Source organism: Solenopsis invicta, chromosome 6, assembly GCF_016802725.1.
Source record: "Solenopsis invicta isolate M01_SB chromosome 6, UNIL_Sinv_3.0, whole genome shotgun sequence".
Taxonomy (NCBI): domain Eukaryota; kingdom Metazoa; phylum Arthropoda; class Insecta; order Hymenoptera; family Formicidae; genus Solenopsis; species Solenopsis invicta.
The window spans coordinates 3,227,664-3,243,987 of NC_052669.1; the positions used below are offsets into that span (position 1 = coordinate 3,227,664).

The 16,324-nt window shown below is 36.4% G+C and overlaps 1 protein-coding gene across 1 annotated transcript in view; it reads right to left on the minus strand.

Annotated features, from left to right (window-relative positions):
* Window positions 1-16,324, minus strand: part of LOC105193887 — a 154,230-nt gene that overhangs the window by 62,247 nt on the left and 75,659 nt on the right. Inside the window, exon 2 of the mRNA XM_011158566.3 lies at window positions 3,675-3,883. Coding sequence (XP_011156868.1) covers window positions 3,675-3,883 — 209 coding nt within the window. The remainder of the gene's footprint in view (window positions 1-3,674; window positions 3,884-16,324) is intronic.

A 16,324-nucleotide genomic window follows, 5' to 3' on the forward strand; every position in this document is an offset into this window, starting at 1 on the left:
CAGACTACTAATGTCCAGGATAACCACCTCGTGCGAGACGATCAATTCTGGTCGAACGAGTGTTATCAAATCCGTCACATGCATGAAAAATTAATGAACTGTTCGCTCAAGATATCGAATACGCATGTAAGAGACGAGGAATGTCGGACATGAATATTTGATAAGAATTATTCAGCAAATTATTTCTTAATTGTCTCTATGAAATTATATAAAAATACGTATGTGAAATATAATCGTACGCGCGCGCGCGCGCGTGTGTGTGTGTGTGTGTGTGTGTGTGTTACTCCAAAAATAAAATCCTATAAAATCCTTTATAAAATACAATCTTATTATTTCTCAGAGATAATAATAATTCCCTATCGATGACAATTTTATCGTTTTTGTTCCATTCGTAGTTTTAAAGGGTACGTTATTTGACACAAAATCATTATTTGCGGCTACTTTTATATCTGAAGAATTCGATCGCGCGGTAACATGTCCCTGGCGATAGGATTGTCTTTTTTTATAGACCACTACGTTGTCCAATACTTGTTTGAATTCCTACTAGAATGGCTACGTCGATGCCAATATGTTGAAAGCGTGATATCTATACTTCTCGAACGAACGTCAGTACTTGGTTTGGTCTAGAATCGCAAATAGATATTGGGAATGAACCATCGCGACTTCGGGCATATTGGAATGGGTCGACGTTCGTAAATCGTGCGTCAGATTTTTCTATTTGTTAACCCACTTGCTCCGTTGTCTTTAACGTCACAAAACTTCTATAGTCAAAAAAATTCAATTCCGCTGCTTTAACGCGAATATATGAAAATCAATGATCCCATTAGACTCGTTCTTTTATCGCTGTACTAGACTGTACAAAAACGTTTTATCTTGCTTTCGCCAAACTTTAGATACGTCTGTATCATTGTAAGTACAAGTGCACGCTGTACTTAAAATGAAATATATATTTAAAGTTTGATGAAAGCGAAATAAAGAGTTTTAGTGAAGTCCAGCACAACGTCAAAAGACCTAAGCTTTAATGTTTTGCGAAACTCGATGCGTGCATGGACGAGGCACGTTAAATATATTTGGTATACGTAGGATCGAGCTCTAAATTTCATCATGAACGCGCTTTTATCATACTGCATAATGTCCCGTGTTATAACACCTGCCTGAGCGGTGCTTTGTTGACTCGTGTAAATGTTTCGTCGCTTTGACTCCGCAAACGCTGAGTCGAATTGGTTAACTCGATGTTTAGCACTTTCAACATATACGCAGAATTTCCGCGTACGTGCGGAATCCCAACAATAACTCCCCTTTACTTGCGTGTTGAATAAAATTTGATATAGAGAGGAGTTTCCGGATGCTGGTAGAGAGTATTGTAATAACACGATAATTCACGTTCATTATAATCGCATAAACGATCTAGTACCACGGCAAAAAAAAAACAACAAAGTGAAAATAAATTTTTCCAGCCCTTGGGATACACGTCGCTGCAAGCGTGCTAACGATTCATTCGCCGATATAAAAAGTCTATTAAATAAAACATATCTAGTGTAACAACTGAAGTAGTGCGATATTAACAGCGACGGAAACAAGGTATGCGTCAAAATCCTGCCAAACGTATTTCCGACATAGATATCCAGTCAGGATACGCAAATCAAATATCAGTTCGAAAACAAGCCAAACAAGTCAAAGTAACAAAACAATTTTTTCGCAACCTTCCCTCTGGAGGGAAACGAATGGGGGAGGAGGAGGGAGAGGGAAGAGGCGTATTTTTCGAAATCGGTAGTTTTATACCCCTCACGGCGCGGTGTATTACTTCCCGTTCGTCACCGGAGAGCTGGCCGCGCGTGTACCGTGTTTCGAAACGATAAACGTAAACGGGAACGTGCGGCGCGTTGTCACGGTTTGTCAGGTCGTTCATTCGGCTGTACCGGAACACAACGGTACCGAGGGGCTTGTTTTTGGCGCAGCGTGTGTGCAAGCGGCATGGCCCGATTGGCGGTCGCCGAGCCACCCCGCAAACCATCGCGCTCAACGCGTGTAACAGCCTACGGAAATGTTCGAGCGATGATAAAAGCGCCGTAGACCCGACTGTTTTACGGCGATTACAGCGGTCAAGGGTGCTGTTAACGAGGCGCCACCCTGCAACCTGCGGTTTGCGTTACGGTGATACGATAAAACCGCATATCTCGTTGTTCGCTAACCCCCGCCGATTTGCGCGGCCTGGCTGGAAAAGATAGCCGCAGTTTCCCAGATCCATTGGGGCATATACAAAAATGTTCTAATTAATATATGTTTCACCCTCCCACCCTTGAATTTCCGACCCACGGTCGGCTGTTAAGATTGTCGACGCATCCCTTTTTTTATAACAATGTACATGCTCGCAATGTTTTAAAGGAATAGAATTATAGCAGGAGTTAAAAAATTATGGTAAAAAACATTTTTAAGAAGATTAATGATTTATCAACGCGGACAAAGAGAGAAACTGATACACACTAAACATATTTTAACATAATTACTTTCCTGTAAATTCTTTTACATTTTTCTTATTAGTTGCTTCATAACAGACTTAATCTTTTATCCGAGAAAAAATATGCTCGGTTAAAGTCATTTTGCAATTATCAAAAATTTACCAGTGGCAAAAAGAAATATAAGAAGTACCATTAAACAAAAGTTCTACTTTAATTTAATATCTACATATAATTAGTAAATCTAATTCACAAAATAATAAAAAAAATATCAAAAAGTTTCTTCGACATAAAAAATATATAAAAAGTTATTCCAGTATATACTTATCTAGCATTATTTATTATTATCATATTGTAGATATTATATATGTATCTTTTATAATTAAAAATTTATATCAAACATTCTTTACCTCTCCGCATTAACATTATAACATTATTTTATCACGTTTCTATATATGTGAAATTGCTGCTTATCGATCCAATTTCAATTTACATTCTGATAATTGTATGCCAATATATTATTATCTGTACAGAAATGGCTCATTCTATATTTTATTAACGTTTATTAAATGCCAAACATTTGCCATTTGGAATTCGTAAACTCATTCATTTTATTAAAATTTTCACGTTAATTAATTCTATTCATACCCTCAACTGAAAAATGTTTATTGCAGTTTTTATTAACGAAGAATTCGTTAAATTCATTTTAATAAAAAATTACATTTAAATAATAGCCTTTTACTGTAAAACCTATTCAATTTTATCAAATACTAAGAAACATTCTTAAAGATATAAAAATATATTTTAAAAAAATACGGATATTAAAATTTAGAAGAAGTCAAGTACAAAGTAAAAGAAATTTAATTCTTTGCAATTATCATGCAAGAGTTTGCAACAAAAAATGTATTGCTTAAAGGTATTATCAAATTTTTACTTTTTATTTTTCCTAAAATAAAAATTCATATTTGCTCTTACGTGTGTATAACTTTATATTTTATATCTGTTTGAGAAAACAAAATATACAAGAAATTGAATTACCCTCTTTGCACGTTACTGCTTTTTAACATAAAATTATATTGAAAACATATAATAGATACTATTGTATCTTTATTATTAATGCTTACATGATAAGTGAATACAATATTAAAAATACGTCAGAAAGAGGGTGATTCAATTTAAACGAATGTAAAACGTTAATGATCTCGTTTAGTGACTTACGTCGACATTAATCCCGGAAATGTTGAAGATCTTGGTAGACGGTTCTTCGGTGGGCGAGAATCGGTAGAACTCATGCCTGCCCCGGTACCATTTGAGAGAGTAGAGTGGCGCATTCTCCAGATCATAATGGCACCGCAGAATCACCATCTCGCCACGTTGCACCACTTCCGGAACCACCTCTAGGCTGACCTCCCGCAGGCAGCTCGCACCTTTCAGGAAAACGAGAACAGGAACACAGGGCATTAAGTCTAGTGCGCATCATTAGTTCGCTTTTACTCGTCGCGCGAGAGGTTGCACAGCACGCGTCAGCGAGAAATTGCAATTCCGCCGAATGACAATTTCCCTCGTCCTCCTCTCAGCCTCCCTCGCAACTATGCATGCAACCGCAAACACACGCACGCGCGAGCTCTCACGTCCACGCGGCCACGTACCTGCATACATATATTAAACTCGAGCCCCGTCTCGTATCCCAACCATTTTCGCGTAACCCATACGAGATGCTCTGCAAACTAACCCTCGCGCTCGAACGAGCGCCGTGTTTTTTGCTGAAACTCCGTTATACGAGGATTATCGACGATTCGACCTATTAAGCCGCAAGGAAGGCGAACGTGCAATGACGGTTGTATTAAAACAGAATGTGAGAGAGCGGTGGGAGGAAGGGGGGAGAGGAGGACGATTCGTTCCGCGACTCCTTGGTGCAGAATGAAGCTCTTATTACATAGTATCTCCGGGCTACACGGAAATGGGTATAGTCTACAAGCCGCAAATGGGAACAAAACTCTACGGGGTTACTTCCCTCCTCAGAGAGGCATCAGGCACATATGCCACGCTATACATAATATTTTAGAAAATGTGGCACTTTGTACCTACTGCGATGCATGTTTTCACGCCCGCTCGAAAGCGTATTTACACGTCGACGAAATGTGTAAATCTTTCGTAACATCCAGTCTATTTATATTACAACATATTGATAATCTGTTCGTAAATATTACTGTACTCGTTTGTATCATGTATTGAATACTAAACTATTACGAAAAAAAACATGCTTTCAAACGTGATTGATGATTACAGTTTCGTCATTTGATGCATTAAAATATTTTTTGTACGCTCTAGAATAAATTTTATATCTCGTTCGTATGCGTTTTACGTTACCACAAATATTTTAACATTTTATTTTTTGTGAATTGTACAAAAATTTATCTAAATGTTTTATTGCATGTGATTATTATAAAGTTATAATTATCATTTATTTTAGTGAATTTATATTTTAATATATTCTTTACATTTTATAAAATTTAAAAAATATTCAATATTTCTGTGGAAATTAATTTTACAAAATTATCTTTATTTTTTATTTTTTCCTCTATTAATTTATAATAACAGCACAAGAATAAAAAATTTAAAAACCTAGAACTTTTTTCGAACATTGTAATGCTTCTTTTTATTTCACATAAATTTAAATTTATTGCACAACTTATAAAATGCTCACAATTATGTTTAGTATCCAAGTAGGTTAAGTAAATAAATTTATTCCGACGACTTATACGCGGAATGAGTCTGCTCAAATAAGAAGAGCTGACCGCATTTAATATTGTGCACATGTTACACCAAGTCCTCAGAAATGAGAAAGAAACAGACGGCGCCACGTGAATTGGGCCACATAATAAGAACAAGCATGCTAACAAATAGTTAAAAAAAAAAAACAATATCGTTAACATAACATATCAACGGTAAAAATATTGTTAACATAAAGCTAAACACACAAAATTGTTAAATCATCAAAATTTATCGTTCAAACGTATCAAAACATTTTATACATATTAATATGGGTCAAACTTTATATAATAATTCATTTTTATTCTTTTTAATAAATTTCTCATATTTTTTTTTACACAAATATTTGATATAAAAAATCTAACTTGTGCGTAATTATAAATTATTAGTACCAAGGTGGATCTTGTTAATCAGATACTTATAAAAGATCTTGTAACAAGGCTCGCCTTGTAAACAATTTTACGATGTTGCGTCACAAAGCATTTTTCATACAGTTCCAAGAAGTGTCAGTTAAGTTCCTTGATAGCAAAAAGATGCGAATTTCCACATTTACTACGAATAAGACTCGGGAAGTTAAGAAAGCTTTTTCCTGCTTAATTTTCGTTTGAAAGGCATCTTGAAAAATGTGGACCGACGTGATGCCAGTTCTAAGTTTCCGCGGACTTCTTTTGAACGACGCAATACTCGCGTCCCTCGTTCCCTTTGCATTAGTTCTCGTGCTGTATTGTATCTACATTTAAACTTTCAAGACCCCAGTTAGTTTCTATGTTCGGTAGCGCCACTTCTTACAACTAATTATTCGTAAAGAAAGCTAATTTAACGAAACACTTAACGTTTCAGCAATTTTCTTTGAAAGAAGGAAATGCGCCACGCAACACGAAATTACCTCGCTCGCCAACATCAATTGGGACGATGGATTTTTATACTTTCATAAAGGCACTCATTTCAGCAAGCGGTAGAAGCCAATACCATAACGGTATATTTTATGAAGTAAATAAAGCCAGCCCATTCTATGTCGGTTATATAGAACATTTAGTATTTATAATTTTTAAATTACGAGGAAAAAACAACTTAAAATAAGCTTTTGATAGACAGACTGAATAAAAGCAATATTTAAATTAGCAGTAGTAGTAAATGCATCACGAGATTGCAAGTAACGATATTTTCATTGCGTAGCAAAATATGCAGGTATATTTATATAATGGATTTATATTTTAGAAGTAAAAAGCTTTTGTATGTTACAATAGTCAACGTTATACATAAGCAATAAATCCATAAGATAATTCTCATTTTTCCCAATAATTAGCAAGTAGACTTTCTTTCTGATGAGAGGTGGTCGCGTTTGTTCTTTTCGTTCGCCGCCATCATCCCATCGCTTTCCCACTTTCCTCAACTTGGAAATTTATAACAAAGTTTTAACAACTCGTCTTCCCTGTGTTGCGAGTGAAGAAAGTCAGGGATCCATCGCATCGAGCGCAGCGTAACGAAGAGAAATGTGAATTTGAATACACTTAGCCTTTAACGTCAAAACTCTGGATAAATAGTGATAATTTGACCGCCTGTATAAAGATTAATCTTAATAGTCTGCGCAGTGGAGAATGCCTAAATAATGATAAAACCAGATGCTGCCATTCGAATATAACAAATTCAGAATAGATTAATTAGTTTCGTAAAGATTATTATTATTATGTAAAGTATTATTATTATCATTATTATATATTCTCTCAACAGCCAATTTGATTTTTATTGTTACTGGTCGAGTTGGGAACAAGTTTAGACCTTACATTATCACTATGCATATTTATATCTCTTGAACTATTATCTATTGTTATTCAAAGTAATGCTAATAGGATCAACTTGAAATTCCAGTGATTGCAAATTCATGTTTGTTGAAAATATCAATAGAGTGCATGATACAACGTGCAAACAACTCATAAATGAACGCCCAATTAATGGTAAACAATCACTTGCGATAACTTGATAGATATTTAGTTTGATGTATTTACATGGGAAATACCGGTTCACATTAATATCGATTAAAGATTATTCGTTATTAACGCTCAAAATGTTCGTATCAGTTACGATTTATCAGCGTTCCATCAAAACTGGTTTTTTTTTAGTCGATTTAAAAAATCTGGTTACACGAACGTTGATCAAAATATTGGGGGAAGTTACACGTCCATGCTAATCTCACATTTGAAAAAGTAACATTGGTTTTTCCGGCCGCTGCAAACAGATTTGATTGCAATAAAATTACGTCGATTTAACCGAACGGAAAGATTATCCCGGGAATATCGTTTAAAAGTAAAACCTATGATATTTTTCGCGCGGGGGTATTAAACGGTGCAATCAACGCGAGTAAAACCATTTTCGTTAAATACGATCGACGCGATTTGCGAAAGCCGTTTCGACGGCTTCGGCAATGAGTTTTGCGGTACAGACAGTTCAATGCGAACTGGGTGCGCCGACCATTCCAGTACAATTCCAGCGCGATTTCCGAGCGTTTCCGTCGCGGGTGGATCCGCCACGTCTGTACACCCGCGAACGCGCCCCGGGCAAATTAAGTCCCACCCGTAACTGCGAACGGCTACGATCAGAATTGCAAAGTCCCGTGTACGCTCTTTTCCCTTGTGTCTCTTTTCCCTTGCCTCGGCATGCAGCCAAATCTACGATACTTCGTCATGCGAAAGATGCACTTCGCGACACATTACTTCGCGTACTACAGAATCAAATAAGGGGTATGCGACGTATGCGACATAGAAGATTCGCCTTTTCGATGCAACCGCCGAGTCAATTGCGATTTATCTTTAACAGCGACAGTCACGCAAATATTAGACGCTTTTATTGACACGCATATGCACACGATGTTTGGTGCAAGACAAAAATAAATTTCAATCTAAATTGTGAGACAATATATTATAGAGAATCTTTCTCTATAAAAAAAAACACCAATATTTTAATATATTATACGCATTTAAGTATTTTTCTCCTTTAAATATCTTGAGTGCAATATAGACGATGAAAAATAAATATTTTCTGATCAGATTCTATGATTTATTTATAACTTTTTTCTCAATGTATGCAAAAATGAAGAGTAAAGAGTATTTTATCAATAAGCGTAAACCTAAAGAAAATTTCAACAGTGTAATAACATGTTCGTAAAATAATTTTAATAATATTCATATAAAAACTATTCAATACGATATAATAACACTTGTACAATTTAACATTAATTATTCAACATAAGTAAAGCATGTAATGAAATGAGTTTGAATGATTGCATTCAGTATAACATATTCCGTAATGAGATCTGTTATCAAAGTCATTATAACAGCAAATTCGTATTACGCAATTCATTTTATAATTACATTTAAACTGAATGTAGATCATTTTAATATTTGAACGAGGTGTATATCTCCCTAGCGCCTGTTTCATCAAAAACACTTCATTGATACTTATCACAGTTTCTTTTCATAAACTGAAACTTCCAATAAAAAAAAAGTAGAAGTAAAATTTTCATTAAAGATGCGATAAGTACAAAGTAGATGTAGAAGACAGCGACACAAACCTGTGTGCGTTTTTCACCGAAGCATATGAACATTTTTTATTCGTATGCGTATTGCTACGCGTATTGCGAGTGCGTAATGAAAACGTTGGAATGCCGGTAATCTCAGAGAAATACAAACGGACATATTTCAGTCACAGTACGTGCAATCGGTCGTTTCTTTATACATTAATGTAGATAAACGAGAAACGTCGGGTTTAGCGAGAGAAAGGAACGGCCGCATAGCTTCTCTCGTTTCCCTCTCCTATCTTTCACCTGCTTTAAAGTTGAACAATGCTGTAGCACGCGGCACAGAGAGCGTATTTTGTTGCCGGTTTCCGTATGCTACCCTTACAAATTGCGACATACTTTACTTGCATCCTACATATTCAAAGTCTCATCGCGCATTGGATGTTATATAATAAACGCGATAGCTATACGTTTCTAATTGTTTGGAACAATCGAATACGCACCAATAAAAAGGAGCGATAAAACTAGCAAAGCAATTTCATTGCTTGCTTCGATTAGCAAATAATGAAATGTAGCAGCACGTACAAGTTTATGAAAAACTGCAGTAAAATTTATTGTATCACTTAAAAGCAAGCTGTGCAGAATTCGTATTAGTATCAACTGTGTTCCGTTAAATCAACTCTCTAATTTCAGAGTTAAAAGTTAACGGGGATAAAATTATTTGAAAGAGAATATTTCGCATTGTGTTACATACAAGTAAGATAAATTGAGTCTAGTGTTCACACATTTGTTGGAAGCACTAACGGATGTTTTTACGTACTTCGTGTGTGGAAACGTCGCGTGGGAATAGATACTCAAAACGCGATCCCTTTGCTATCGAAAGTCCTGAGTACGCCGAGATTACGTTGCCGTATCTAGCCATGCTTATTGTCACTGCATAGCAAAGAGATTTAGGGTGAAAGTTTCGACTTCAGAGAGCAGCGGAGCGACCCGATAAACCGCAGTGAATCAAGCGAAAATAACAAACAAATTTAGTAAGCGTATCGACATGTATTTTCGTGGAGTATATACGTTACGTTCGTACGCTCGGCAAGTTAACGAATTTTTCTGAGTTATTACGCGAAGTTTGGCAGTTTGATCGAAACGGTGGGCGATACGCGTAGAAAATTCATGATTTTTCGCCAACATCCGACCAGCATCCAACTCTCGTCCGCGGGATAGCCATTTACTGATAGCCATTTACTGATTCTTCGATAACGATATCAGAGAATCGGATTTCAGAGATAATATTCCCGAATTTTAAAACAAAGAAGAAAAGCTGCATTCATTTTATTTCAAGTTTTGACATTTTGAGAAATACATTCTATAAAATTTTATCAAAACACTCAGATATACAAACTGTTCTGAGCAGACTGAAATTCGCGAATCAAAATATTACAGGAAGTTAGTTCTAAGTAAAATTAAGTAAAATAATTTGTAAATTTCTATTTCAAGTGCAGTACAGTCTTTAAGAATAAGAGTATAAAACTAGTCAGAGATTACGTTAGACAATTATCTGTCATGCAATTACCAATACTACCGCATGCGCAAAATCACGGACACGAGAATGTCTAAACTTTTCCAAGCTATATGGAACGTGAGCCATCTTTTAAAATGGCAAACATCCACGACCCATTTAACTTAGGGGTTATGAAAAAGCAAAAAGAGAGAAAGAAAGAATAAATTGATTATTTATTTATACTATTTTCACTTCTCCTACGTTTTTATTTTATATTAAATATGATTTCATAAATCTATTTTTCAAAATATAAAGTATAAAGATGTAAAGAAAGAAAAGAGAGAGAGAGAGAGAGAGAGAGAGCGAGAGAGAGAGAGAGAATGCACTTATTTCCTATTTCTATTGATATTTTTTTTATCGACGTAAATCATTTTCATGTACGAGGAGTTTAATAAATATAGTTATATCGAAATTTGATTTCAATTCCCATCACAGCTAAACAATTTTTTGCGACTCAATAAAAATTAGCTTGCGATCCATACTATGGGCATACCTGATCCAAACATTTAGTTTCTGATTGGCTTTAAATCTTAAATCTCAAAAATTACTGCTTGAAATAAAAATTAACAAGCAACTATTGTACTTAAATTTTCAAGAACTTTTTTTGATATTTTGATATTTAATTCATGTATTTTGAGATATTTTGTGTATTTCAATATATTTAATTTTAAAAAGTACGTTATATATGTGTATTATTTATATACATATATTTCTCACTATTAGTGCAGAGTTGATAATTTTACATTTGTTATTTTTCAAATTATATTATTAGATATATGTAATTATTTTATGTCATTGTTGAAATAAGTTAAATCTACAAGAGGACTCTATGTCAACGAAAAATTTGGGTAATGTCGCTTCAGCATTGTGGACGATAAAAGGTTGCAACTACCTGATAATGATACAGAATGCCCCCAGTTTTTCGAGAATAATTCGAATCTGACTTTCGGCGACTGGCGGCCGTTTGTTAAAAACGCTGACAGGCAGCAGATCGCAATGAAGCACGAAGAAATTTGAGAATAGGGAACTGCACTCGCTAGAAAAGCGGAAATTGGTGAAACCCGGGCGGACTGTCGGCAATCTGAGAAGTTATTACTGGGTGGGACAAATTGCACTTCCGCGCAAACAAAAATAAGAGGATATTAAACCGGATGAATGGAAATGGAACTTTACGTCTACGTAATGATGAAAGATGCGCGCCAACTTAATCGTTACTTATAATGACATAAATAGGAGGGTTATATTAAACGACACACGCCAGCCGAGGACGTTGACATTTTATTCATGAATGCACGTCGCTTCGCTTCAATTACGAGAGTTTGTAATTATCTAAAGTAGTCCCGCGACAGCCAATTACCATATATGCGTATGTACACGTCTAAGTATAATTCTGACTAGCTAAACGCACCCTTTTGCACGATACTGACTGCAACTTTGGCTGCGATTGGTTATTCCTATTTATTTCTTATTTTGAAACAATGCAAATGACATACAGTTTGGAAAAATATGTTCGAATATACCTTACAGTATAGAGTTTATGAAAAAAAAATATATATATATTGAGAATTAATTTATTTAAGAGATATTTACCATGTAATTTAGATAATTAACACGAGTACATATGTAATATATACGTGTGTTTGCGAGCGTAACGCATTTATTACAGGAAAAGAACGATTCTGCTAAAATATCTAAAATTTTTTACTGAATAAGAATCTAAAAATAACTCTGTTGGACCATCAAAATAATTATGTAGGATGTTCAAACGTAATACTGCAAAGTTTTGACATTCTCGCAACCAGTTTGAGCGTCCATACAGTTATTTGACCCAACAAAATTATTTGTAGATCTGCATCCAGCTAAATTTTTACTTCAATAAAATTGTTCTTTCTGTGTAGGTACAATAAATATTCAGTTTTGTAAACATAAAATAAGCATTTGATTTCACAGTTTCAATGTATGACAATTGATAATGTCCGTGAACAACGTGTATCTGGATGCCAAATATATACACGTTGCAAATACAAAATTCAGCCATCTTATTTTCATATTCCATTTTCATTTTTTATTCATGTTATCGATAGGTTTGAGTGAATGCTAATGATCGCACATGAGCGAATGCAATCGTACATGCGTCCGATGAATAAATGCATCAGCATAAAGTATCAAAAGAGGACAATGTAATACATAATCTCTTCTAAAATCTGGTTGACATAGAGCTGAATGCAGGGCATGTTAAAAAAAAATGGGGCCAAAAAGGGAGAAAAAGAGACAGATGGAGCGCAAAGCTGTATCGAGCGTGTGTGCACATATTGTGGCGTGAAAGCACACAACAGTGCGACCAAATGAAAATGTAGCGGCGACTGGCTGTGCAGCCAGTCGGATGTCAAATCCCGAGAAAATATCGTAATTGCGTGAAAGCAGGGAAACGTATAACTTCATCATTGAGCCCGAATAAAGCGAAACGCTCCGCGGTCCGCCATGCGCGACAACGGCAAAACGAGGAAAAAAAAATACGAGAAGCTACAGTATAGAATTATGGTTTTACTGCTCTGGAGACGAGACAAAAATCCTTGGGGACGAAGAGAACCGGGAAAATGACACGATGTAGCCGTAAAACGTAAGTACCCGATTTCCGTGTGCTCATGCGACGAAGTCGTAGCCAGATATTTTTACAGCCTGGCTTACAGTGAACATTGCGCGGAAATAAAATGCTTAATTATAAATGTAAAAGATAAGTTGATGGTTACGACCAGCTGGCGAATAGCGAAATCGGATGTGAAAAAGACCTCCTAACTGAAGTATTACACATAGCGGTTTATCGGATACCGGAGTTATATCCAGTTTCTAGACCGATGTAATAAAACGGCGGAGTGTCCCTTCATAGACAATTACAAAAGACAATTTTAGAAATATTCAAAAATTAATCACTTTGCAAAGTGCGGTTTCTAGTTTCCACTTCCAATCTTCGTGATTAAGCAGAATAATTTGAGGACTTTCATGAAACACAGTTATTTTTTAAGAAAATTAAAAGAGATGATGCACACGTAAGCAAAAAAAAATGACACGCGCAACGTTGTTTGTTAGTAGCAACATTTATATGTAACAGACCATTACACATGCGATATGGTGATAACGAGATAGCGCACAAGTGGGAATTTGATATTCGATCAATATATACCGTTTATCCTACGTCAACTATTGGCTTTATCGGTCACAGTACATCAAAATGCTCCAAAAATAAAAATGGTTGCTGTAAAAAAATAAAGAATAAATAAAAAGCTAAAATTTAATAAAACAAAATGTAAATATACCCTCAAATTTCCGAAGAACTTGTGTCAATTAAAATAAATAATAAATTACAAATTATATCATTTATAAAACGTTCGAATAATATCAGGCATCTATATATAGTTAGAAGATGTTATCTACGAAGTCATTTGAAATAATTCGACATTATCTATCTGGAAAGACATGGATAATGGGTAACGCGAGAGTACCCGGAGAGTAAATTAACCGCAACTATCGGTATAACTGGAAAATAGTCATGCAAATCAGGTAACAATTTATCTTGCATTTTCTCATATAAACATATTCGAGAATAACACGCGCGCAGTCGGGATATTCAAATATTGGAATATGAAAGCGTCGATTCATGCAAAACGATCGGAGGGCGCGCGTAGCACAAAATCGCAGTTCCGCGCGTCGCATGATTGAACTGGCGATCTCGATAAGACCACGAACACTGAATTAAACACGCCGCCAGTAATTCAGCGTAAATTCGCCGAATGCAAAAACGTAAACGGGAAACGTGAATGTAGAGAAGGCGCACATTTCACTGTCCCTTGCCCACACATTGCCCTGCCACCGTAATCTGCCGCGGCGCGGCTGTTTGGCGAATGAGTCTTAATGAGTGACGCCGTTGCGTGGGAGTACTTGAAAAATGCATGTGTTCTCTCTTGTTTCTCTCTTTCTCCATTTCTCCCTCTCTCTCTCTCTCTCTCTCTCTCTCTTTGCCGCTCATCTTCCAACGTGATATCGTGGCGCCGCGAACACGCCATTTTTCCGGTGTATAACCGCGCATACGTGAGCCACTGTTCGTCGTAAAAGGGGCCGAACGAGTAACGACCCTCCGACGAGCGGCTCGACGATCCCGCAAAGAGTTCTCCCTCGTCTACGAGCTATTAATGCGAGCATCGCGATGCCAGCTATTAGTCGGTGATGTATCGACTGCCCGATAATCCGCTAGTACCGCTATGAAAAATCGCACGAGCGTCGCCGAAGGGACGCCGCTCGCCGGAAGTCGCTCGATCAACTCAGCGATGCAGCAAGGAGGAAGACGAGCCCGAGCGTGCACCATAACTGTATATTGTGAATCCGTTCGGAATGCGCGCGATGCACAGGCTTTGTAGTTTCTTGAATTTCGGTTTACTCGGGCGAACATAATGTACACAAGGAAGATAGAAACGCTCTCGGCTATACGTCGCTTCATTCTTGTATACTCGCTGGCGCGCGATTCTCGTTACAGCCGTGACAACCAAGTACGAAACGATTGCTCGATGTGTGTCACCCGGACATGAAACGAAATCTCGATTCGATTTCATTCGGTTCTGCGTCGTCGAAAAAGCGGTCGCCGTACTCCGCAAAACTCGAAAAGAGCCTGCACCGACTTGCGAAAAGCTTTCAAACCTGTTGGACATTATTATCTATGCCACGTACACGGGGATTTTTACGTTGCTGAAGAGCACGATGCAAAATCGCTGAAGCGTGATGCACATAGACTCCTCCTTCCTTTCAAAGATTCCTTTTATATGCGATAACAAGCGAGATATAATTCCTTTTTCAAAAGTGACGAGTGAATTAATATTAAACACGCATTCATACATACGTATGTATAAATGATGCGCTTTTCTTCGCGTAAATAGCAAAACAGCTAGGAAACGAACAAAAATAGAATGGAAACATTTCCGTACGAGATAACTATTCATCATACGAAAGAGGGAATATTATTAGATTGGCAAAAGAAATTGAGTCATTGTACGGAGAGCGCGGAATGACGAGACTTTGATCGATGAGTAATATTGCGATTCACAAAAGACGGATTCCACGATCATAAATTATAACTCGTTTCTTCGAGCGGTTTTTTTTTTATCGTCCATGGCTGAGAATACTAACGTTTGTGTGCTATCGAAAAACGAAAGAGACTTGTGAAGCGTCGTTGCATTGAAACTGCAAATGCTCTTCCGTTTTGATATATAATTGCCCCTAATGTAATATAATAAACAGCCGGTCAATAATCGACGGTAATTAATAAGTTTACTTTGACAATACCGTAGATTTAAATCCCTTTATTTGTTGAAATTTACATATTAAATATGTTAATATCAGTTAATATTCTATGGAGAGAGAAAAAGCGAGAAAGAGAGAGAGAGGAAGAGAGAAAGCTACATCGTACATTAGGATCCAGTCAATGTAGTGCATTCACATTACCATCTTAAGCAAACACTTGGTTATTACTAGATACCAACTCTCATAATGCACCCCGAAGCGATGCAGTAGTGCATCCGTCAGGAGTTGTGCATATGACGGAAGACCAACCAACATTACAGACTGCAGACGTGAGTTGTAGCAATATCTATGCAACAATTTGCGCCAGATGTTGATAGAGATAGCGAGAAACGCGATGCGCGTCGAAAACGAGTTCACGCTATCATTGCGCTATATAGATTTGAACCGTTCGACGAAATCAATTGCGATAACGATAGCTTATTAATTACGGGTATTTAATGATTGATGATACTTTTACTAACCACAGGGAAGATTCTGGCAGTATTGAGCTCATTAATAATACAGTTTTAAGTTAAATGAACAATTACGTTTTGTAATAGATTATTTCCAGCATTATGTGTTTATTATAATTAGTACCGAGGTGTACGTCCTATTTTTAAGTAACTTTTACTTCGACCTGAAACGCACGAGCTAAATTAAATCTCGTATTACGTACAAAACTTTTACTTCATTTTA